This window comes from Malania oleifera, chromosome 11 (genome assembly GCF_029873635.1).
Source record: "Malania oleifera isolate guangnan ecotype guangnan chromosome 11, ASM2987363v1, whole genome shotgun sequence".
NCBI lineage: Eukaryota > Viridiplantae > Streptophyta > Magnoliopsida > Santalales > Ximeniaceae > Malania > Malania oleifera.
This window is the reverse complement of record NC_080427.1, coordinates 34,850,649-34,875,055: the sequence shown is the minus strand read 5'-3', so window position 1 is coordinate 34,875,055 and position 24,407 is coordinate 34,850,649. Positions and strand designations below refer to the sequence as shown.

General features: G+C 35.9%; 1 protein-coding gene across 1 annotated transcript; it reads right to left on the bottom strand.

Moving 5' to 3' along the window:
* Window positions 1–5,751: 5,751 nt before the first annotated feature.
* LOC131168008 (glycerol-3-phosphate dehydrogenase [NAD(+)] GPDHC1, cytosolic) lies at window positions 5,752–14,260 on the bottom strand. Its single transcript, XM_058127149.1, has 6 exons — window positions 13,754–14,260; window positions 12,429–13,675; window positions 10,832–11,053; window positions 7,788–8,035; window positions 6,337–6,476; window positions 5,752–6,054 (listed from the first exon to the last, which is right to left on the bottom strand). Exons 2-6 carry the CDS (start codon window positions 13,084–13,086, stop codon window positions 5,871–5,873), a joined length of 1,452 nt encoding a protein of 483 aa, XP_057983132.1. The 5' UTR covers window positions 13,087–13,675; window positions 13,754–14,260; the 3' UTR covers window positions 5,752–5,870.
* Between the last annotated feature and the right edge of the window lie 10,147 nt (window positions 14,261–24,407).

Genomic DNA, 24,407 nt, shown 5'->3' with positions numbered 1-24,407 from the left:
GTAAGAGAGAGAGAGAGAAAGAGAGAGACTGAGTGAGTTGAGCAGTGTGGCTCCTCCTTGTAATATTTCTTCCAATATAGTGTAGTGGTGTGTGCTCTGTGGACGTAGGTCGTTTCGACCGAACCACGTTATATCCGGTATTCCATTGTGGATGATTATTATTTTTTTTCTTCATGGGTGATTGTTGCTCCAGGCTTATCCCCAATAGAAACTATAGTTTTCTTCTAAAGAAAAGTACAGAGTATACATTTAGCATGAAAGGGAGAGGCTGAAATACGAGGTCAAAGAAAAAAGAATAAAGACAAGCAATAACATAACAAAAGATTAAAACAAGAAATTATTAAAACAAGGATTGCTACAACATCTTCCTTTTACATTGAAAAGAAATCTTTGGATGATTTCTGGAGGAACTTTGAAAGCATTTTTAATTACCCAGATATCGTAATGGAGAATTTTTAACTTACGGCTTAGTTAGTTCGAGAGAATAACTACTCGTTGAAATAAGATGGAATATAGTTTAAATTTTAGGTATCAAAAGAATAAGTACACTGTTATATGTGGTTCTTATACTTTTGTTTTGATAAGTAAAGAAAGAAGAAGGAAAAATATGAAGGGGACAGCACAACAGAACTCGTTGACGAAGGGCCTATGCTCGTCGACGAGGGAACAACAAAAGTTCGTCGACAAAGGCTCTGAAGCTCGTCGACGAATAATTACCGAGAACAAGAAAATTCAGACTTTTGGCATTGTCGACGAGAGCACTATATTCGTCAACGAAGGTTCTTCTTAGTCTCGTCGACGAAGCCCCCGTGTTCGTCGATGAGGGGCGCCTGGGCTGCAATAGTTTTCTGAAATTTTGAATTTTTGAACGTTGGGTGGTTGGGTAAACGGGGGGGAACCTACGAGAAAACTCTATATATGTCATCTGAGCATATTTTGAGAGTGAGAGTGATCATTATTGAAATGTATTGTGTACATTGTGATTTCCATAGTGAAATTTGTGTGTCTTTTGCTTCAGTGGATGTAGGCTTTGTCAAATCACGTAAATCTTTGTGTTGTTGTTTTTATTGGTTGAGTTATTTATTTCTTGTTGTTTATTCCGTTGTGCGATTTCATTATACGATCCATTTTCACAATAAATTGGTATCAAAGCGATTGTTGTTATGGTATCAGGATCGTCTTCTGCAAGATTTGACATTGTCAAATTTGATGGAATCAAAAACTTTGGTTTGTGGTAGAGGAGAGTAAAGGATATTCTTGTGCAACAGGGAATGACTAAGGTTCTACTTGGTGTTCAACCGGTTGGAATGGATGAGGCAAAATGGAGAGAATTGGAAGCAAAGGCTATTTCTACAATACATTTGTGTTTGGCCGATGAAGTTCTCTATCATGTGATGGAGGAGGATTCTCCAGCGGCTATGTGGCAAAAACTTGAAAGCCGGTATATGTCTAAATTTTTGTTGAACAAACTTTTTTCTTAAGCAAAGATTGTATTGGGGGAACACAATGAGGTCGTCTTATGGCATATGCATCTTAGGCATATAGGGGAACACGACATGAAGGAACTACACAAGAGGAAACTTTTGAAGGGCTTGAAATCATGTCAGATGGAATTTTGCAGAATTTGTGTTCTTGAAAAACATAACAGGGTAAAGTTCAGATCAGCTAAACACAAGACAAATGATATTCTGGATTATGTGCATTCAAATGTTTGGGGACCGGTTAGAGTTGCATCAAAGGGTGGACATGTGTATTATGTGAATTTAATTGATGATTACTCACGAAAGGTTTGGGTTTACTTCATGTGTCACAAATCAAGTACATTTGCCAAGTTTAAGATTTGGAAGGTTGAAGTGAAAAACCTGATAGGGAGGAGAATCAAATTCTTAAGGTCGAATAATGGGACCAAGTACGCTGATTCTCGGTTTATGGAGTTTTGTGCGGAGTAGGGCATCAAGAGACATTTTACAATTCATCGGACACCTCAGCAAAATGGTGTGGCAGAACGGATGAACCAGACTCTTTCTAAAAGGGCTTGGTGTCTCAGATTAAATGCAGGGCTATCGAAGAACTTCTGGGGCGAGACAGTGAGTATGACTTGTCTTCTAATAAACCGATCACCAAGGGCATCACTAGAGGGTAGAGTGGCAAAAGATATTTGGACGGGAAATGCAGTAGACTATTCCGGATTGAAGGTATTCGGGTGTCCAGCCTATGTTCACATATCTAGTGAGGAGAGGTCAAAGCCTGACCCAAAGTCTCGTCGTTGCATCTTTTTGGGATATCTAGAGGGTGTAAAGGGGTACAAGCTGTGGGACCCAATGGCAAATAAGGTGGTGATCAGTAGGGATGTAGTCTTTGATGAGAAGGCTATGGTGAAGCATACTCAAGAGTATGATGAATAGAAATAGGAGTGAGAAAGCTGGAGTAGTGATGAACATGTTGTGCAAGTGGAGTTGGATGCTCAGGGCAACACAAATGATCATGGCCCTATGGTTGCAGGGAGCTCTAGATTAGGAAACGAGCAAGTCGATGATATTCCTATACGGAGATCCAGATGCACTATCAGGCCTCCACCAAGGTGTGGATTTGAAGAGTTAGTATCTTCTGTTCTCCTTACTAGTTGCAATGATTCAACTACTTTTCAAGAGGCAGTGCATGGCTAAGAGAAAGATAAGTGGATGGGTGCGATAATTGAGGATATGAGATCATTACATAAGAACCAAACTTGGGATTTTGTGGAGCTTCCATATGAGAAGAGACCGATAGGTTGCAAATGGGTATATAGGAAGAAGGATGTAATTTCAGAAAATAAAGAGAGAAATTCAAGGTACGGTTGGTGGCAAAAGGATACTCACAGAAGAAGGGGATAGATTATGATGAGATATTTTCTATAATGGTCCAACATACTTCTATCAGAATTGTGTTGGGGTTGATAACCCATTATGATCCAAATTTGGAACAAATGGATGTGAAGACAGTGTTTCTTCACAGTGACTTGGAGAAATAAATCTATATGGTACAACAGGAGGGATTCATTGAATCGGAAAAAGAAAATTTAGTTTGCAGGTTGAAGAAATCTCTTTATGGGCTGAAACAGTCTCCAAGGCAATGGTATAAATGGTTTGATTTCTACATGATCAAGATTGGCTATAAGAGGTGTGAGTATGACTGTTGCGTATATGTGAACAAGCTTGAGGATGGTTCTCTTATTTTCTTGTTATTGTACGTCAATAACATATTGATAGCTACAAAGGATTTAACTGAGATGAATCAATTAAAGGACTTGTTGTATAAGAAATTTGACATTAAGGATCTTGACTCAACTAAGAAAATACTTGGGATGAAGATTCGTCGTGATAGAACTGCAAGGAGATTATGGCTATCTCAGGGTGGTTATGTACAAAAAGTGTTGGAGCGGTTTGGCATGACTGGTGCAAGACCGGTGTGTACACCTCTAGCGAATCATTTCAAGTTATCTACTGCAGATTGCCCAAGTAAGGATGAGGAAATCTGGGACATGTCAAAGGTCCCCTATGCTAGTGCTGTGGGGAGTTTGATGTATGTCATGGTGTATACGAGGCCAGATTTGGCTCATGCGGCGAGCATGGTAAGTAAGTTTCTTTCTAATCCAAGAAGGCAACATTGGGAAGCCATCAAATGGATACTTAGATACTTACGGGGTACATCGGGATATGACATCATGTTCGGTAAGTAACAGGGTTGTCCCTCAGTTATGGGGTTTGTTGATGCTGATTATGCCGGAGATATAGATGACAGGAGGTTTACAATAGGATATGTGTTTACCCTGTAGGAGGACCGGTGTGTTGGAAATCCATGGTACAGTCTCTAGTAGCATTATCCACGACTGAGGTGGAATATATGGCAGTTGCTGACACTGCAAGGGAAGTCTTATAGGTTACTGGTTTAGTTAGAGAGCTGGGGTTACAGCAAGATGGAGTGGTGTTGCATTGTGATAGTTAGAGTGTCATTTACTTGGTGAAGAATCAGATATACCATGTTAGAACCAAGCACATTGTTGTGAGGTTCCACAGGGTTTGAGAATTGATTGCTTCGGGTGAGTTTGTGTTGGAGAAAGTTCACACGTCTGAAAATGCAGCAAATATTCTGACGAAATCAGTTACTTCTAAGAAGTTTAAGCATTACTTGGACTTACTCCATGTCTCCAAGTGATAGAAGCAAGACATACCCAAACAAGCGTTTCAAGTTCAAGGTGGAGCAATTAGACATGTTTTTGGGATTCTCCTAAGGGGCGTACAATCGCCAAGGTGGAGATTGTTGTTTGTGGTGTGACTTTTATACTTTGAATTTCGTAAACAAAGAAGAAAGATAAACATGAAGGAGTAGCACAGCAGGGGCTCGTCGATGAGTGCCCTGTGATCGTCGACGAGGAGATAGCAAGGACTCGTTGACAAGTGTCATGTGCTCTTCGACGAGAAGATCCCGAGAGGGCCAAAAGTTCATAGTTTCTGAGATACCAAGAGTAGAAAAATGGGATCGTTGACAAGTGGAATGATTCGTCGACGAGTGCTCTTCTTGGTCTCGTCGACGAGAAGTTCTGGGCTACGACCAATTTTTTGAATTTTGAATTTAAATGTTGGGTTGGTTGGGTAACCTCCGAGAGAATGTTATATATGTCATTTTGGGCATGTATTGAGAGGTGTGTGATCATTTGAGAAGTGTACACACTTTGTAATTTTCATAGTGAAATTTGTATGTCATTGTTTACATGGATGTAGGCTTTACCGAACCACGCAAATCTTGTTGTTATTCTTGTTCTAGTTGTGTTGCATTTACTTGTTGTTTTTATTCCGCTGTACATCTTAGGTATTCGATCCATATCTCAACACTATCTCATTCCAACTAAACATGTTATTAGGGTTTTCAACAAAGTAGGATTTAAGGGATGTTTGAACTTTGAAATACGTTGTTAAAACCCTAAAGCCTATATCTAATTCCATGGTTTAATTTTGTGATGTAATACGTACGAAATTGAAATTGCTTTTGTTATGTAATACATACAAAATTGAAATTTCAATGACACAGTGAGATATCTCAAGGTATTACTTGGCTATAACACAATATACCTTCAGAATTTCTTTTCTTTCACTTCTTGTATCGCCATGGGCAGATCCACAAAAATTCGTATGAAGGTTTAAAACAAGATATATTTTGGAATTGCACCTATTCAATTTATTGCTACACAAATCTAACTCCAAATAGAGAAAATTTAGTAAATTGATTTCAAATTTTTTAAAAATAAAAAATAAAAAGAAAAGAGGAAAGAAAACCCAATTGAGGAAATCGGCTGACCTTTTTATCAGTACCCGAATCCATAAATAGGGATTTAGCTCTAACCTGAAAAAATGAGAATCAAGATTATGGTTATTATCTTTTGGTGATCATTTCACATTCAAGTTGATCTACCACATGAATGTGAAATAACTACCTAAAGATGATCACTAAACTACTTTGCCTGTTAAATTAATAATAAAGCTAGGCCAAGATGGACTCTGGCTGGTGCCATAATTGGTTTAGCTGACAAAATTAACAGCAAGATGGCTCTAATGGTCAACCCAAAAGAGGAATTAACGGAAGGGAGCTGGCTCACCAGTTCAAATGTTAGGGCTTTGCTGTATTTTAAATGGGTTAGGGTTGGGTTAAGCCATGCAGGGTCAGGCTATTAGATTCATCAGGTCAAGTTCTGCCAACTTTTCAACAGTCACAATCTATTCAAAGCCAGCATAAAACCATTTTAACTAAAATTTCCATGAACCGAGTCAATACACAATCCATTACAAAACCAGTGTGCTCCTGTTTCAAGTATGCAGTACATCTAATAAGGGCATCTATGAAGTTACTGCTCCCTCATTGCCCTTCTCCTTTGCCGTGGCAAACATATGAAGGCTGAGTGGCTGACCAAGAAGTGAAGGCCTGTAGAAAGCATGGCTTTGTGCAATTTCGATGCGATCCCGGGGATCATTCAACGTTTCATCCCTCAAAGCTTGAAGAATTGCTTGTGATGGTTGCTCCCTGAATTTCCAAGATCAATCAAAAGCTTAGGATTGGATTCATAGATGATGACTGCAATGTTAAAACAACCAAGGGGTAGGCTCCCCACAATTTCATAGGAGCTCCCATGGGCACTGGCCATTTGTTTCAACTAAAGTTGGCAGACCCAATGTGTCTTTTACGGGCAATCTATTTCTATGTATTATTTGTTACAAACACTCAGGTTCACCAAATGAACACAAAAAATAAAAATTGAGGTTCTTGCATATCATCAGTGGTGAAAATATAAGAACTAGGATTTACCTTGTTATCAGTATTCTATACAGTGTCTTTAAGATGGGGCATAGCTCAGCGGGCGCAACAGGCTTGTTTTCTCCAGGATGTAACACACTTAAGCTGGACTGACTAAGAAGTTCATAAAATGCTCCAACTGCAGAGACACCCTGGAAGGAGATGACACAGTCAATTTATTTTCTGGAAAGTTGAAGTTAGGATAGTCAACATTTTCCAGAATAGAAAGTGCCATTTTTCATAATTTGTATGGACACCCCATTTGCATGTTATTCAATTGTGTAATTGAATAACAATGCTATGAGCGTACCAACGTTGCAATCATAGAGTCGCATTTCATACAACATCGCTGTTTCCTCCAAGTTCAAGATTTTATTTTCAGTTCATATAAAGTATAATCAGAACATACATTTCAGGGATTTTTCCTCCTCCCCACGATGAATCTAACCATTGAGTTAATTTTCCACTTCTCTTACTCTACATGCCTAAAAATGAAAGATACATAAAGAAGTGACAAGGGATGCACTTTGCTTCTTCTTTTTTTTTTTTGCTCTGCAGATATGCTTAAGAGGATATATCTATTCAATTTAGAAAGATGCTTCATGAAGTGATTAAAGTCCACACCAAGAAAAAAGAGCTTTAACAGCATTTATGGAAAATAACTAGATTAATTTACAACCTTCTAGCACCAGAAAAGAAAAAAAGATGCTTCATGAAGTCCACAAAGAAAAGCTTTAATAGCATTTATGGAAAATAACCAGATTAAAGCACAACCTTCTAGCACATAAATTCTGATTAGAAATGTTCAGTGAATGATGTTTCTGAAGAAACTATTCAGGGCTAATTTGTTACAGCAGCCAGAGATTGTAGACCACTTTTTCAAGAAAAGTGGAGCTTGTATTTGAAAAATTTTAAAAGTTGTCTCATTTAGGAAAAGAAGTATCTAAGGTAGGACACTTAGGCCCCGAAGCACAATATGTTCACATTAGATTTTTCCACCCCTTTAGATTGGTAAATTTGAAATCCACTAGAAATTATTCAAGAAACTGTTAGCAATCATTCTTCCTCTATGCCACATCAATTGCAGACATTAGGATTTGTCTTTTTGTCTTGGGATTCAAGTTATGTGAAATTCAAGAAATTGAGCTTGTATTTGGCAGTTCATTTCCATATCTTGGAATTCAATTCTAAATTCATCAGTTTCTATTGCAACTATACAGCAGAATTGTTATTGAATGCTCCATTTCCAATTCAACACCCAATTCCATGAGAACTGAATAATAACTTGATAAACATTGTTGTGCTGCTACATAATAGCCTAAGCTTTTAGGTAGAGTGGTGACTTAACACAACCAAAGTACCAAACATATTCTAAACTGTTAATTAACTTAGTATGCTGAATTTTGGACATGAGTTCAATATGGAGAAGTTTAATAGTCAGGTAGTCAAATAAGTATCAGTACCTGAATCATTCCCTTACCGCTGATGCTATCCCCCATATCCAGGCTCAGCTCCCCCTTAGCTAACATCTGGCCATACCAAGCATTACGACCCTTCAACAAGGTCACGTAAGTGTCAGCCAGCAAAGGACCAGCTAGCTTCTCAGGTTCTTCAGCCAACAAATGAGTAATAAATATCATCTCTGATGTACAATGTGCAAAATATACTGATTTGCTGGTGGCACTCTCTTTGGTTAGAGCTGCTACCATTCCTAAGAAAACAAACGTAACAATTGAGTTTGTCAAATCCAAATTAAATGACATGCATAAGCAATTATAACAAATAAAATAATGTAGTTTTGATTTTTACAGTGTGTTTATTTGAACTTTAAACATTAAAAAAAATTTATCCTGGGCAAATTTCTTTCCTATAGCTTGAGAAATATAAGTAAATTTCTGTGATTGGGCTAATCAAGAAAAAAAAATATTTCAACCATGCAAGCATATGTATAAATAATGAAATATTTTACAATTCTAGCATTGAAAACTGGAGATCTCAACAAGAGGCAGCCACAAAAAATTAAATTAAAGAAAACAAAACTTGGACCGCATACAAGCTAGGGTCCAATCCCAAAGCTTAAGAGGTGATATCCAACTAGTATGGCTTTATTTTCCACACTTAATCAATGTGGCGTTCACCAATGCCCCCCTCTCATCCATGCCAAAACCAAAACCACAAAAACGGGCCTGGCACTATCAGACCCATGTCAGACCATCCACTCTTCTGTATACTATCAATAAATAGATCAAAAGCACAAAATTATTCATAACATAGGTTACTGACAGGTAGCCCCCCAATTTTTAAGTAAGGTTACAAGTATTCAACTGATATTGGAACTATCAAAATCATCCATTACAGACCAACGTAAAAATTTTACAAAATGAAAAATGGACTTCAAATTATGGTATGGCGAACATATTGAAGTTAAACTGTTAAACATCACAGAACAAACTGACCATCAATCCCAGCTCTTGTTCAATCAACTAAAATTATATTTGCAGTAAAAAACTGCACCCTGGGAACTCTAATTGAATAAGTCCTGTTGGGAATAAAGAACAAATTCCCGAAACCTGTGAGAAACAAAATAGAGAAAAAATAACGCCAAAGAAAAAAAACAATCACACGCACAAGACAATATTTACGTGGTTCGGTAATTTTGCCTACGTCCACGGAGTTGCAGGGATTTCAATATTATCAAGAAGAAAACACAGAGAGTGCGGCAATACAATGCTCTCCCTCTCGCTCTCTCGCAGGTACAACCACACGAACCTAAATCACCCAAAAGCAATCCTTTTCTATATGTTGCGCCTAGGGTTCCATTCCGAATGGTCTCCAAAATTTTCCCGGGGGCAACCCCCACGAGTACGACTTGTGCCCTTAGGATAGAAATCTCTAATTAAATAGAGGTTGGGTCGTCATACAAATTAAAACACAACTAAAAGCCCAACAAGTCCCTTAGTCCATCAGTGTGCAGAAAGATGATGAACCAGTGTTCCGCAGTTTAAGCCTATTGTAATTGTTAAATCCCTTCTTTCCTCAAAACTGTTCTCACAGTTAAGGCTCCACTCTACTATCTCTCTTTTGTCTTTTTTCCGAGTAGTTAAGGCTCTACCATAAAAATGCCAATTGTGTTAATATATGTACTAAAATAAAAATACTGTTTTCCTTTCTGAAAGACTGAAAGTCTTAAACCTGTCATATTTCTTCGTAGTGGTTTCATTTATTTTTCCAAGTCAATTGATTCTAAATACTGATCCTGTTATCTTTTTGAGATATTTCCATTAATCACCCAAGCAAAACAAACAAAAAATCAAACATTTTGCACTACCTCTGGCAAATTTCACTGCTATCTTTTTTGTTTTATTTTTTAATTCTTTTATAAAGACAGAAAATGCGCATCAGAATATTACTCTAAGCCAACGATTTTTTCCCTATGTTAGCTTACAACAGGACAGTTGAATATGAAACATAATGTGTCTCTCAATACGTTAAATTTTATTCATTCATCGACACATCACTGAACATAAAGTTGTCATCTGTGATAAAAACTATGGCTAATATGAAGAGCAACATATTTCCTCAAATTTTTAGAACAGAAAATAAAGAGCAGTTCACCAACTTAGATGCCCAGATGATGGATTTTTCATTTAAATGAAAATCAGCTGGATAAGCTTCCTCAAAATACATAGCACATGCACAGACACATGCATGGATGCACACAAACAAAGAGTGTAAGGCAACATATGCTATATACATAAATGCAAGAACTCAGTGACCCAAAAATTTCTCAGCAGGAAATTTCCTGCATTCAGTTTCCTTCTAACCACCTAAGACAAGCAATGACATTTAATCAATTGAAGGAGCACTCAAACATTGTGAAATTCCTACACTGGTGGGAAACTTTAACTGTAAATTTTTTCCAGCATAATATGAAGCAGTTTCTGATATAGGAAAACGGATGGTATGCTTGTCAGCTGAAAAATGTACAAGGTGAGACTCCTCAGAATTGACATCTTAATCTGCAAACTCTATCACCTTACACATAATGCCTTTGTTATATATTACTTTATATTAGTATATTTGAAGCTATATCTCCATTATCCTATCCAATCCAACAACTACTTCAAGGACAATTGTTGTATATTATTATTAGGTGCACACATAAGAAACCAACTCAAAACCCACTTCACATATCCACTTCTGGAATACTAATAAAAATTAGGAAAAATTGTTGGTCAGCCATTAAAAATAATTTTTTGAAAAAAAAATAATTAGAATTTCTCAAATCCTAAATAAAGAACCCAAGAACCCATCTATCCTAAGCTCAGCTCCCTCTAGACCTGAATTTTTGTCCCTAACCAAGAGAGCATCTATAATCATGTAAGAAGCTTCAGTTTTTGTGAGAGCATGTACAAAGAACAACTTGTAATCCACCAGACCACCAGCAAAATTAGGTAGTTTAACTGCATAAACCTAGTGATGAAAAGATAAAAAAGCTAACACTTACCTGCACCAATGGCATAGACATTCTTTAAGCCACCCATTACTTCATGAGTAACGAGGTCACTGTTGTCCCATACAATGAAATGGGGTTGTCTTAAAAACTTTGCAAGAGGTTTTCTCCACTTTTCAGCCCCACATATTCGCGCATTGGCATATTCCTTGTTGTAAATTTCTGAGGCAATATTTGGTCCACCAAGATATAAAATGTTTTCTATAGGAATTCCAGCTGCCAGAAATTTATAGCAAGGTTTAGAAAGAGGGCGAAGTACATGCACACACAGACGCACACACATACACACACACACACACACACACACACACACATAGTACAACAAGAGGTAAAAAACCAAAACTAAAATAACTACTTTTGTTTACTCATGAGTGCATTTAAAATGTACAAAGCTATGAATGGTCATCAGAAACCAGTAATTTGGAATACTGATGTTAGGAACACAAGTTTTTATTTCTGCAATCCCCAAAAGTAGACAGTATCGTTAACCACAATTCAATTTTAAAAACAAGGATGAATCTGACAATAAAATTCCTAAATACAATTATACTTTAATTACAAAAAAAGGGTGAATGCTTATAATGACATAATGAGAATCCTAATCCTAATTTACATTTAAAATTGGGATAAGGATCGAGATAAGCTGACAATGAGCTATTAAAAAATTTAGAACACATTAACAAATATCAATTAACATTAATACCAAATTCAGTAATGCTAGACATGTCAAATGATCAATTCACTTAAAGCCTAAGCTATTAGGAATAGTTCCCAATATCTATGCCCTTGCATGCAAAAGCTTAGTTGTCCTAAATTTTTATTTCAATAAGAAGACTGCGGATCATCAGGATCAAACTCTAGACCTTTTGGTCAAAGAGAATCTGAACCATGTAAAAGAATCAATTCAATTAACGGCTTAAGCTATTAGGTGAGGGGCCCATGAATGATTTTTAATAAATCTCGCAAGACATTTCCACTCAAATATTGTGATAACTTTCATTAAATATAAAATAAAATCAATCTATAAGATCTTAAATGACCATGAAAATGTGTCTCATGAACAACAAAGAGGATAAAAGGTTAGCCCTTGGAAAATTTTAAATAACTGATTCTTATGTTCTCACTCATGCTAAATTTGCCATTCTATGTGAGCAGCCAATCTTAAAAATTATGTATTCCTTTTATATCCAATCTTTCCCACTTAAACAAGCCAGCAATTGTTTGCCTGAATTCAACAATGTAAATAAGCTCCCACTCCTGCACCTCCGCTTGCTGCTCTCACCGATCAGCCTTATTTTAATTTAACCAAGAATCCTCTTAATTGAGAAGCACAAAACTGGCCATTATTGAGAACCTAACCTTTTATATTTTTTCTAATTATTCTGTGAATGCATGCACTTGCACACACTCAAAAGTATGCAAGAACATCAGTACACAAAAAAAATTTCATCCATGATTTCACATGGATAGAACCACATCAAAAAACATTAGTTCAGCAGAGAACATAAAAAATTTTCATTTAGCTCATGTGAAGTAAATAAAGCCAATATTAAAATATGAAGGCAGATAAATGGAAGAATAAAAACTTTACTTGCTTGATTGATCATTTGTGTGGGAGTAATTATATGGGGGACAGGTTCCAGTGCAGCCTCTATGCCCTTTGCCAGAGAGATAATAATGGGCACTGTGATTCTCTCCTTCCAATAATGGCTGATCTCTTCAAACACCTCACAAGTTTCAGTTGAAGGCAAACCATTCACCACAATATCAGCATCCCAAACAGCTTCCTGCAAGTTTGTCACAACCTTTAAAGGACATAAAGGGGTATCAATCATGTTTAAGCAGAATCCATCCTTCAAAATCTCGTCTGCATAGAGTGTCCGATCGCCCAATCTGGCCTCTACATACTTTAGATATGCACACCTCCGGATCAACCTCCTCAAAACATTCTCCCTTGAATTGATCACTTCAAAGAGATGTTCGGCTGTGGCTCTATCAACTGCTCTTCCAGGCCGTCTCCATATCCTAATTTGCACCTTATCTCGAAATTGTCCGTAGCTATCCTGCAGCAGAGCTGCAAAAACACTGCCCCAAGCACCTGCTCCAACACCAACTATCCTCAATGAATCACCATCAGCCTTGCCAAGAAGGCAACGGAGTTCATCAAGCTTCTCTTCCATGCCATTGTGATTCTGAAAAGACCCATTTGAGTACAAATTATGACTCTTCACCTCAATACTTCCAACCATCTTCTTCCAATTTAAAAAATCAGTGCCAACAAGTCAAGAGATGAAAACAACAAAAAACAAAACTACAACTCTTCAATTATATAGAAGATCTGCTCTCTCTTGTGTGGTTCCTGTAAATTCTGCCCCTCTTTTTGATTGAAGTTGAAATTTTCACATGAACTCGAAGAACCCACCTCTGGTATTTATATGGGTTTTCCTCCTCTCTCTTGTGTGGTTCCTGTAAATTCTGCCCCTTTTTTGATTGAAGTTGAAATTTTCACATGAACTCGAAGAACCCACCCCTGGTATTTATATGGGTTTTCCTCCCTCAATCCCACATTACCCAATTTCCGCTCAAACCACAAGTTTCCACTTCCCCAGTTATAAGGAAATCGGAAGAGCAAATCTTTTTGGTAGATTTTTTCACCTAAACCAAGACTAATTCTTGATCTTTCCCCGCAAATTTTAAGTGCCAATAAAAGGGAACAACTCAGACGCCAATGTACTCTCTGTAGAATTAAATCTTGGGGGTTATTAAACACGAGCCAAACAATATGTATATTGGAATAGAACTTTGTTTTCACCGTCAGAGTTTGTTCATCTGCCAAACCTACACAAGCCCAAAAAAGGGCAGAGAAAAAATCAAAATTCAACCTATTTCGTGTCGGGTAGTACAAAGAGGTAGTACCAATTTGGGAGGTGTTTGCTTCAATTCTTGTCAGCTAGCCAAGACCCACCAGAGATTTGAACACTTCTCTACTTCTGACGCGGATTTTAGCAAATGCCCCAAGTCCCACCATAGATATAAAGCTGTAAACACAAGAGGTGCATGCAGCTGAGAAAGTAAAATGAAAACAATTGCATTAAGCTCATCAGCTGCAATCCCATTTGTAAATTGTAAAATCCAACTTTGCAGAGAGAGAGAGAGAGAGAGAGAGAGGCATTGATTGAAGCAGTTGGAGCTGAGTTGAATTGGGTAGCATGCCGAAAACATTCATTAGGTTTAGAGTGCTGCCAACTTCCCCAACGGTCATTAATGTTGGGGGTGACTTGGTCTGCCGTGCTCGGATCATCCCTCTGTTTCCTTGTGGGCATGGCCAACTGATCCAGTGATCCTGCCACGTTTCATCTTTGCATTGATTCCTTAACCTTTTGATTGACAGGAGTTACATTCAAATTGAATTATACTTACTTAGTCAGCGTTAAGAGGCACCTACAACTAATATATATAATAAATAATTTAGTGGTATTAGTCACAGATTTTATTTCGGTAGCTATTCACCATTCACTTCAATAATGAATAGACTTCAAATATCAAATTTTATGTTTAAAAGATTAGCATTCAAACACTGTAAACAAATTCTGCACAATTATTTACATAATTTATCTTATACTAATTCAATAACATCCATATTCTCATACTTCATTATTATTCTTATTTGCTATTTTATAATACATAATGATTATAAGATAATTCAAATATTAAGATAATTTAAATATTAAAATCAATTATAACAATACAAAATTAAAATAATATATTATTTTAATATGAAACTAAATATAAACACAACCATACTATTAATAAAAAAAAAGTGCGTAGGAAAATCATAATTAGAATTTACTATTTCATTAAATATTACCATTAAAATATGTAATATAAATAATATTTTGGTGTAACTTTTTTATGTGTTTTTACTAAGATTAATTATCATCTATATGTAGTTCAATGATTAGTTTTAACAATAATATCACAATTTAGCACATTATTTTATATTATTTGTTCAGTATAATTGACAACTATTGATAAATTCATATGAATAATATAATATTTATAAAAATTGCATGTTGTATGAAAAACTTCAATAATATTATGAACATGTACATATGATATAAATTTATTTGAGATTGAAAAATAATAACTTACTTATAATATATGTAAACAAAAATGTAATACGGTATATATATTTCTATAATTTTGATAAATATTAATTAAAATTAATTCTATGATTTTCGTGAAGAAAAATTATATTGTATAGTATATATTTATTAAATTTTAAAAATAATTCCAACCATTTTTACCCTGTCAATAAATTCTTCTAATGGAATTTTCAGAATGATAAATGACAAATCTCGCTACCATAAAAGAATTTATTTCTCGATTTATTACGCAAAATAATTTATTTTCCGATATATCATTTTAAAAAATATATATATTAAAAGAATTTATTTTCCGATTTATTACGCAGAAGAATTTATTTCCTAATTTATCATTTTTAAAAAATATATATATTAAATAATATCTTTTTTGGGAAAATAATTCCCGAAATGATACGTGGCAAATCTCGCTATTTGAAGTAGAGAGATTACGTCAGGGTTATTCTGGAAATTATTTTCTCAAGAAATGTATTATTTAATATATTTTTTAAAAAAAAAAGAAGATAAATCGGGAAAAAGCTCCTAGAAATTTGCATGAGAATAAAAGAAAGAAAAAAAATTATGAACACATGCATTCTCCTTTCTCATACTATTGAACTCACTCGTTCTTTCTTTAATTTTTATCGACGAATAAAAAGAACTTATCTTACCCTATTACATCTCATTTTAAGTGTTTATAAAAAATTTGAATCTTAAAAATTATAAAATGAAAATCTACCTTTAGACTTATTAGTTTATCATTTTATTTTTTAAAATAAGAAGAGAAGTTTTAATTTTATTAGGTTCATAGTGGAGACTTTTGTACCATTTATTTATGATATTTGTAGTTAGTCATTTACTCTATATGGGTAGGTATTGTTGGGATAGTGTGGCATTTTAATGGGTGGTTGGGTAGTGTTATGAAACCTTAAGCATATAAAAATATTATATAGAAGCTCATAAGAAAAGAAACCCAAACAAGTTTTGTATACTACATTTAAAAAAATAATAATAATAATAATAATGTAATCTTCATTTAAAAAAAATCACGAATTTATGAATATTGAGGGCCTCGAACCTTAGAAAAATCAATTCAAAGGCACGAATGTTGTATTTATTTTACGGCTAAGACTAGCTAGACTTGGCAGCTTTGACGAAATACTTGTAGTCTACCTTTGATGTAACAAAGGTGTATTAACAATGTATCATAGCTCGGCGCACTCAAAACGCAATTGCGAAGAAAAATCAACGACGACTACACCAAACTGTCGACGATTACATCAAATCGTTGACGATTTCATCAAATCATCGACGGTCACATTTGTCCGCTGCAGATTTAAATAACAAAGATCCGAAGCAAATTATCATAATAAAGACTAAAAGTGTCAAAGATCCAAAGTCACTTGTCTAGTGATCATATATATCAACAAATTAGAACCTATTAATTCAAAAAAGAGGATATATGGTAACAATTCAATTTTTATCTCAAATCATGGGATTTATAATTTTTCGTTTATTGTCTCATATAATCATGTATAAATACTCATGCTTGTATCCTCTCTAAAGTATGTAGTGTTCATAGTTCAGTTATTTGAATAAAAAATATCATCGTTCTTCTTGTTTCAATTTTTCTTTAAGGTGAATATAAGACATTAATTTGGGGACTGACAAAGGCATAAGAACAAAAAGAATAAAATAAAAAATTTCATTCATGTCTGTATCCTAGATAAAACACGGGACTTAAGAATGATTTGGTGTTATTTTTTTTTTTTTTATATTTTCATTGGTGTATAGTGAATAAATAAACATGATAATATATTTATTTATGTTACTAGTTTTCTTTTCTATTTTTAATTTTCAATTTTTGTGGCAAAAACTGCAAACTAAATTTTCATGGATTTCGATCAATTATTATGTAAAGTAATTTAATATTCAAAATTGACTTTGTGGATTAAGTCATTCATTTTGTACAAAAAATTTTGTTAATATATATTTATTTATTTATTTATTGTGACTTTTATCACAATCGCTGGATCGTCTTTAAATCCAACGATTGTGTGGTGTCATATATATATGTTTGTAAGCCATGGGAAAAAGAGTGTATTGCTTGTCATTTTATACAAGGAGAGCTAGAGGGGGTTTTTTCTCTAGGAAGATTTTTTCTTCACCGGTTTGACAGGTGAAGGGGTGTATAAGGGATTTGGTATCGGGGAGAGTCTGATCAGATATTGTACTGTCATCGTTTTATAGTAGATTTTTCCCCAGGTGCACGCTCCGTGGACGTAGGCAATCTTGTCAAACCACGTAAAATCTCTCGTCTTCATTTTTTTTGTGAATGTTCTTTGTGTTATTTATTTTGTTGATCAGAAGATTAAAATTGCTACGCGTCAACAAGTGGTATCAGAGCACGATTTTGATTGGGTGTAGATATGATAGATTAGATCAAATTGAAAGAAATTTTTTGGATTGTTTTTCCACGAGAGTGCTCAATATCAGAGCGGTTCGTTCAGATCATATTGAGATACGCAAATTCATATCAGGTGTTGGAAAATTATTCCAAAATTTTTCTGTCACGACCTGCTCATTTTTCCACTTTTTTTTATATAACATCAAATCATAAAATCAATACTACATATCCCACAATCCAGCTCAGCAGGTCATCATCCACGTGGACCCATGGGTACCAGGTGTATAACAGAACATACAGCAGAAGCTTACGCAGCAGAAAGTATAAAATCATATACATCTCATCATAATGTACATAACACATACCAGAGTACTACAAACACTCTCTCTCAGTATATACATGTAATGACCTGCTTAATTAATTCATTTTTTTTTTTTTTTATACTCTGATACCACCTACGATATTAACCTAAGCAGCAAGAAGCGTAAATCATAATAAACATATCCATACAATATAATACCAGAGTTATATACATATCACTGTTTTCCCAAAATATAAATACATCTCTTCCCCAAAAATACCCTCAACTAGCTAGGGTTAATACAAAAAAAAAATCCGACTCTGTACTCACTTTGCTGACAGGGCACTACAGACGCCCCTCTACTTGCGAGCCTAATTTGCTTGCCTACCTGGATCACCTGAAAAATGTTTCAACACTGGGATGAGCCAACGCTCAGTAAGAAGAAATATGTTATTACTAGTGTGTGGCAAATGAACTACTATATATCATGAAATCTGTTTTATATAAACATGAATAATTGAGTACCAAAGTACAGTACAAGTAATAAAGCACACCACCCCTTTTCCCTATTGCTTAACATATCAGTATTATGGTTATAATTCAAAATACTTCTAGTGTATATAGTAGGATCCCTGTTTTTGTAAATCAATACGTAAATAATAGTAACTGAAACTGTTCCCTGTGGCTATCTGTGTCATGACATGCCCCTCATGACGAGGTTGTGCGGCCCGTAGGCGGGATTTACCCTGGCTGGCCAACCAGGAATAAATCACTGAACTCCGTCAGTCGACCTGCCCTCCTCAACCCATATCTGGATGGGGAGCCTAACCTCTTCTAGGGCCTAGGTGGTCGACCGTACCACGTATATCTGAATAGGTGGTTGCACTCATAAAGTAACATAGTATCTGTAGCAACAATACCGTGCTCTGTAACTACAAGTCCAACAGGGTCTGATATCGTATAATATATTTCTATATACATGTCTATTTGATTTACTATGATTCTGAAGTACTAAAATAACCATGATATTGCGTATCGTACTGAAATCTGAATAATCATAACATGGAACTGCATATTCGTAATACTGGAGTTCGTGTTATCATGGTACTGAAATATCGTAAAATCATGGTATTAGAATTCGTATAATCATGGTATTGAAATGTGTATAATCATAATACTGAAATTCGTAAAATCATGAAACTAAATTCATAAACATATCCCTGTACTATATACATAATCATAAGCCACACCATACTAAAATACATAATTTTCGTAAATAAATAAACTGCATAATATTCAAAACTTTCCTAGCATAGCATATTTCCCTTACCTAACTAGTGGAAAGCTCCTAGGGAATACAAGCCTAACACCCGCAGGGCCTCCTACAAAACACCCTGAAACCAATATTTTTCAAAACTAAACATCAGTATTTTCCTACCTACATTATTTCCTATAACTGCCTTGAGGCCAAAAAGTGGCTAAAAGGGCTTACCCTGAATTTGGGATGATTTCCAACTCTAATTTCTCGACGATCCGCTCCGGCAGATTCGCGGAGAACTCCGCCAGGAGCGTCGTGGTAGCTTCGGATCGTCGATCCGGCGACCGGTGGGGCCGAAAATGAAGAGAGAGGGAGAGGGAGTCGTAGGAGAGAGAGAGAGAGAGAGAGCGGCGAGAGAGTGACAAAATCCCGATTTTCTCCATATTTATAGGGTCAGGTTCATCAATGAGTCCTTCACAAAATTTGTCGACGAGGCCTTGTGTTCATCGACAAAATTCAGAGCAGCCCAAACCTCCTCTTGGTATTTTCTCATCAACAAAGCCCTGTGTTCGTCGACGAAATTATGAAGACCTTCGTCGACGAGACCCTGCGTTCGTCGACGAAGTTGAGCAATTTCCTTGAGATTATTATTATTTAATATTATCTCCAAAATGCAATGTTGTCGACGAAGTCTACGGTCTCCTTCTGTTTCTATATCTATTTTCTCTCCCTCTTATTATTAAAATGCTATTTTTCTTCGGGTCACTACAATACATCCCAAAAATCTACGGACAATTCCTACAAAAATCTAACTGTCCCTACCAAGACTCACCATTCCAACAAGGGCAGATAACTGCTTTATATTAGCGGGGCCTTTCCCGCTCTCCTATCTGGGGCTCGTGAAAAGTTAATGAAATTTAGGGGTGAGACACCTCTCAGTAAGGGAAATAAACTAATACTAGTGTGTGGCAACATAAATATTTCGTGTTCAACATATATCATATATAACACATTTAGTACTGGTTATCAAATCTGGGAAAACATGTATATATCAAATCATAGCATAACATACTTCATTTCTTAAGCATACCTCATCTCATATCATAATAATAATATCATAAAACAATCCCTGGTAGGTTAGCTGGCTGTTGTCATGTATTACCCGCACATGACTGGATTGTGTGGCCCGAAGGCGGGACCTGACAATGGTTGGCCGACCACTGCCAAGTCAATAGTCTAGTTTGTAGGTCCAATGGGTCTACTCAGACTGGTCCGTACACTAGGGGCGATAATAGCACACTTCTTGAAAATAACCACATCGACCATCCAATCTCACACCACTCCGTACAGCGGCGTTAACACAGATATCATGATCATGGAGACCATGGACACATAGCAACGGTACCGTGCAAGTGCTAGCGTAGACCAAGTCAACCAGGTTCTGATATTATATACATATAATGAAACCGTGATACATAAATATCTCATATCATTTATTTTCACATCAATCATATCATTTCACATATATACGTGTATCATGAAAATCATCAGCCCATATGCCGGTATTACACATTTTATCATAGCTCGGCCCGTACGCCAGCTACACATAGCACAACCCGCACGCTGGCAAATCGTAATCACGTAGCACAGCCAGTACGCCGGCAAATCACATCACATAGCACGACCCGTATGCTGGCAAATCACATCACATAAAAATCTTAGCCCGTACGCCGGTTTTCCATCATAAAAATCCATATCATACACATTCCTAAAAAACAGTATTTCACAATATTTTTACTTATGCCACACAACAGATTTTCCACATATTCAACATACGATCATTTTCACAGTCTTTTGCAAATATAAAACATATATATATATATATATATATATATATATATAAACATATACGTTTTCCATAAATCAAATGATAAGTATATATATATATAAGCATTTTCTCAAAAACAGAAACTAACTTAGTTTATCTTCTTACCTGATTCCAAAACAGCCCCTAAGAAAGTCTTTCCCGCCCCCGCAGGGTTCCTAACTCAACACCCTGAAAATGAAAACTCACAGAATTAAACTTTAGTATTTCAACGTATATAACATTTCTTTTAACTATCATTAAGTCAAATCCGGCTTAAAAGTCTCACCTCAACTTAGGGATGATTCCCAACGTTTCCGATCAACACCTCTGGAAACGAAAACTCCCAATATTAAACTTTATTATTTTAACGCATAAAACACTTTTCTCAACTGTTACAAACCCAAAAATTGAGTATTAAACCTTACCCTGGATTTGGGATGGTTTCCAACTTTGTTTTCTAGACGATCCGCTCTGGCAAACTTGTAGAGAACTTCACCGGGAGCATCGTGGTAGCCTCAAATCTTCGATCCGGTGACTGGCAGGGCCAAAATTGAAGAGAGAGAGAGAGAGAGAGAGAATACCGAAGAGAGGTGAGAGAGAGGGAAGTTAGCTTAATTAAGAAGTTAAATCCGGATTTTCTCATATTTATAAAACAGTGGATTTCGTCAACGAGCCCGACCTTCGTTGACGAGTCCTTCACAAATTTCATCGACGAAATCTGCTCCTCGTAGAAGAAATTCAGTCGGCTAAAAAACCCCTCTCTGTATTTTCTCATCAACGAAACCCTGTGTTCGTCGACGAAATTCTTAAAGCCTTCGTCGACAAAACCCTGTGTTAGTCGACGAAGCTTGGCAGCTTCTTTCTGTTTCTTTTTCCTATTCCTCTTTCTTTATTATTTAAATTTCATTTAAAATCCGGGTTGTTACATTTTCAATTGAAGAAGGATCATTTTTTCAATTGCAGGTGTGAAAAAAAAATTCAGAAGGAAAAAATATGAAGAAGATGATGAACCGTGCCAAAATTGGGTGACAGACCCGAATTCAGAATTAGGTCGGGTACGGAACGCAACGGGTTGACACGCGAATCAAGAGGCTGAGTTGTGGGTTGGATCCAAGCAGAACCTGGTGGGTTAAGGTGTGAGTCAGAATTCGAGTCGGCTAGAACACGTATGGGTCGCATGTGTAGTGGATCAGGGATCTAGGTCGAGCAGAACGGGTCGAACTCAACAACCGGGTTGAGGTGCGGATCCTCCCTGTGGAACACTATTGTGACGCTGACGTCAAAGGAGAGAGAAAAAAAATTTAATGGCGAGTACTTCGACAGCCAAGTTTTAGGTGGAGCCTTTTAATGGAAAAAATAATTTCAGTTTGTGGCAGAGCACTGTGAAGGATGTGTTGGTCCAACATGGACAGATTAAAGCATTGAACGGGAAAGACAAGAAGCCAAAGACCATGTCAGATGATCAGTGGGAGGAGCTGGAAATGAAAGCGGTAAGTACCATTCGCTTAAGTTTAGCTCCAAAAATTAAATATAGTGTGTTGAATGAAACATCACCATCTGAGCTTTGGAAAAAATTGGAGAATAAAATATGTAACGCCCCGAACCCTTAAACCCGGTCCACTGCGTTATACTTGATAAAATCTTGATAATTCATAAATCAATACATACGCAGTGAAAAACATAAACATAATCTCTATATATATAATACCAGAGTTTACTATTTCTACATATAATCCATATTAACCATTTATCCACCTGCATTTCCATATATACACATATCTCCAAAACATTTCAGTATTCACAATCATTCCTTTCTCAGCAGACTTAAAACATAAAATCATAAAACATAAAATATTTACATCCCTAAAATATTATAAAAAATATACCCTTTCTCTTTGTAATCCTCAAAAATGCTAAAAACCCTCGAGCTCTCTAAGCCCAACCTCGAGGATGTCCTGAAAAAGAAATATTCATATTCGGGTGAGACACATCTTAGTAAAGAAAGAAATAATATATTAAAAACAGCGTGTGACTAACATGAGATTTATAGATATAATTTTAATAACATTTGCAAAATGTTATTTTAACACTGAAACCATTCTCTAAACCTAATCAATCACATGCAAAGATTTAACCCATGAGATTTCCCAAGAATAGGAGTGATTACCTGCCCATGCAAGTAGCACTCCTCTGTTCTGATACTTAGGCAACCCTAGGGTCGCTGCTAAAGCATACCACATCACACACCTTACTCAGTAAGCCCTCAAGTATTAAATTGATCTCGGACTCACACAATTCAAACAAAGGTTTACCAGCGAAGGCCCCAAGGATAGGGAAATCTACCCACCCATACAAGTAGGTTCTCTCTACCCTAATACGTTATGCAGCTATTGCCACATCTGAAGTTATTAGCGCACTCGCCTTTCTCACCAAGCCCTCAGGCGGCGAAGAGTGCACCCCGTCCAATCATAACATGTTCTACGTGCATATATACTTCTAATATCATAATACATTATTCTTTCTGTCATTATTCAATCATTCACATTTGTTCATATTCATAGCTTAAACATTTCATTACATTTCACTTTAAGTAACTCTTTTCCATTTTCATTGTTCACATTTCACATTTCATTCCATTATCATTTCATTCATTCGTACTACAACTGGTCTTTAGCCGTCATCAGCTAGTCCACATAGAAATGCGCTAAAATCTGCTAACACAACTCCTTTTAGCTGTCATCAATTAGTCCACATAAAAATGCCCTAGAATCTACTAACACGACTTTCGGCTGTCATACATTTACATGGTTGCATTAACATACACAAGCAGCATGGTTCATATCATATTTTATTCTCAATGCATTACTTACTTAGTCTGCATCTCATACATTTAACATATATTTGTATAGAACTTACATTTACTCATGCTACATAATTTAGCAATAAAATTCATACATTGCTTGTAAAATGAGCCAACCAACAGTTAATGTTTATATACTGAAAATACTTTTCATTTCTTATATAATTATCCTAAAAATATTTTCCACTTTCATCAGTTCATTTTCGTATATATGTATCTAATAAACAACCCTAAGCTTGAAAAACATAATTTAAATGGTTGGCATTTTAAACTCATACTGAAACATATACATGCATATATGACACAATTCATTTTCTATTAAATTTATAAAAATTCTGGTTTAAAATATATTTTTCCCTTTATTTGACTTCTAAACTACGCCGGCAGGATCCCCGAATTGATACCCACAGCGTTCACTTGGACCCTAAATCAAAAACCCTAGTTTAAGTAAAATAAATCCCAATCTTAAGAAAAATACTTATTTAATACTTCCTAGACTCCAAATAACAGTATTCGTTAAGAAATTCCTAAAATAACTCACTTACCCTGATTTTGGGATGTTTCCCAAACCTCTCAAACCAACGATCAGCTCCTACAACCTTGAAGAGAACGATCCTACAAACCTTGTGGTGGTTCTAGATTGTTAAACCGAGTTAAATCCAGCCCAATATCAAAGAGAGAAGGGTGGAGATCCGTTTTTTAGAGAGAGAGAGAGAGTGAGTGAAATCCCAAAAT

Bases quoted from the DNA above. Each gene is read 5' to 3' on its own strand.
- LOC131168008 (XM_058127149.1), bottom strand. From the start codon at position 13,086: ATGGTTGGAAGTATTGAGGTGAAGAGTCATAATTTGTACTCAAATGGG. The intron at 11,054-12,428 runs GTAAAGTTTTTA...AATTTCTGGCAG, and splicing joins ACAAATGATCAATCAAGCAA to CTGGAATTCCTATAGAAAAC. The intron at 8,036-10,831 runs GTAAGTGTTAGC...TTGTTTTCTTAG, and splicing joins TGTCTATGCCATTGGTGCAG to GAATGGTAGCAGCTCTAACC.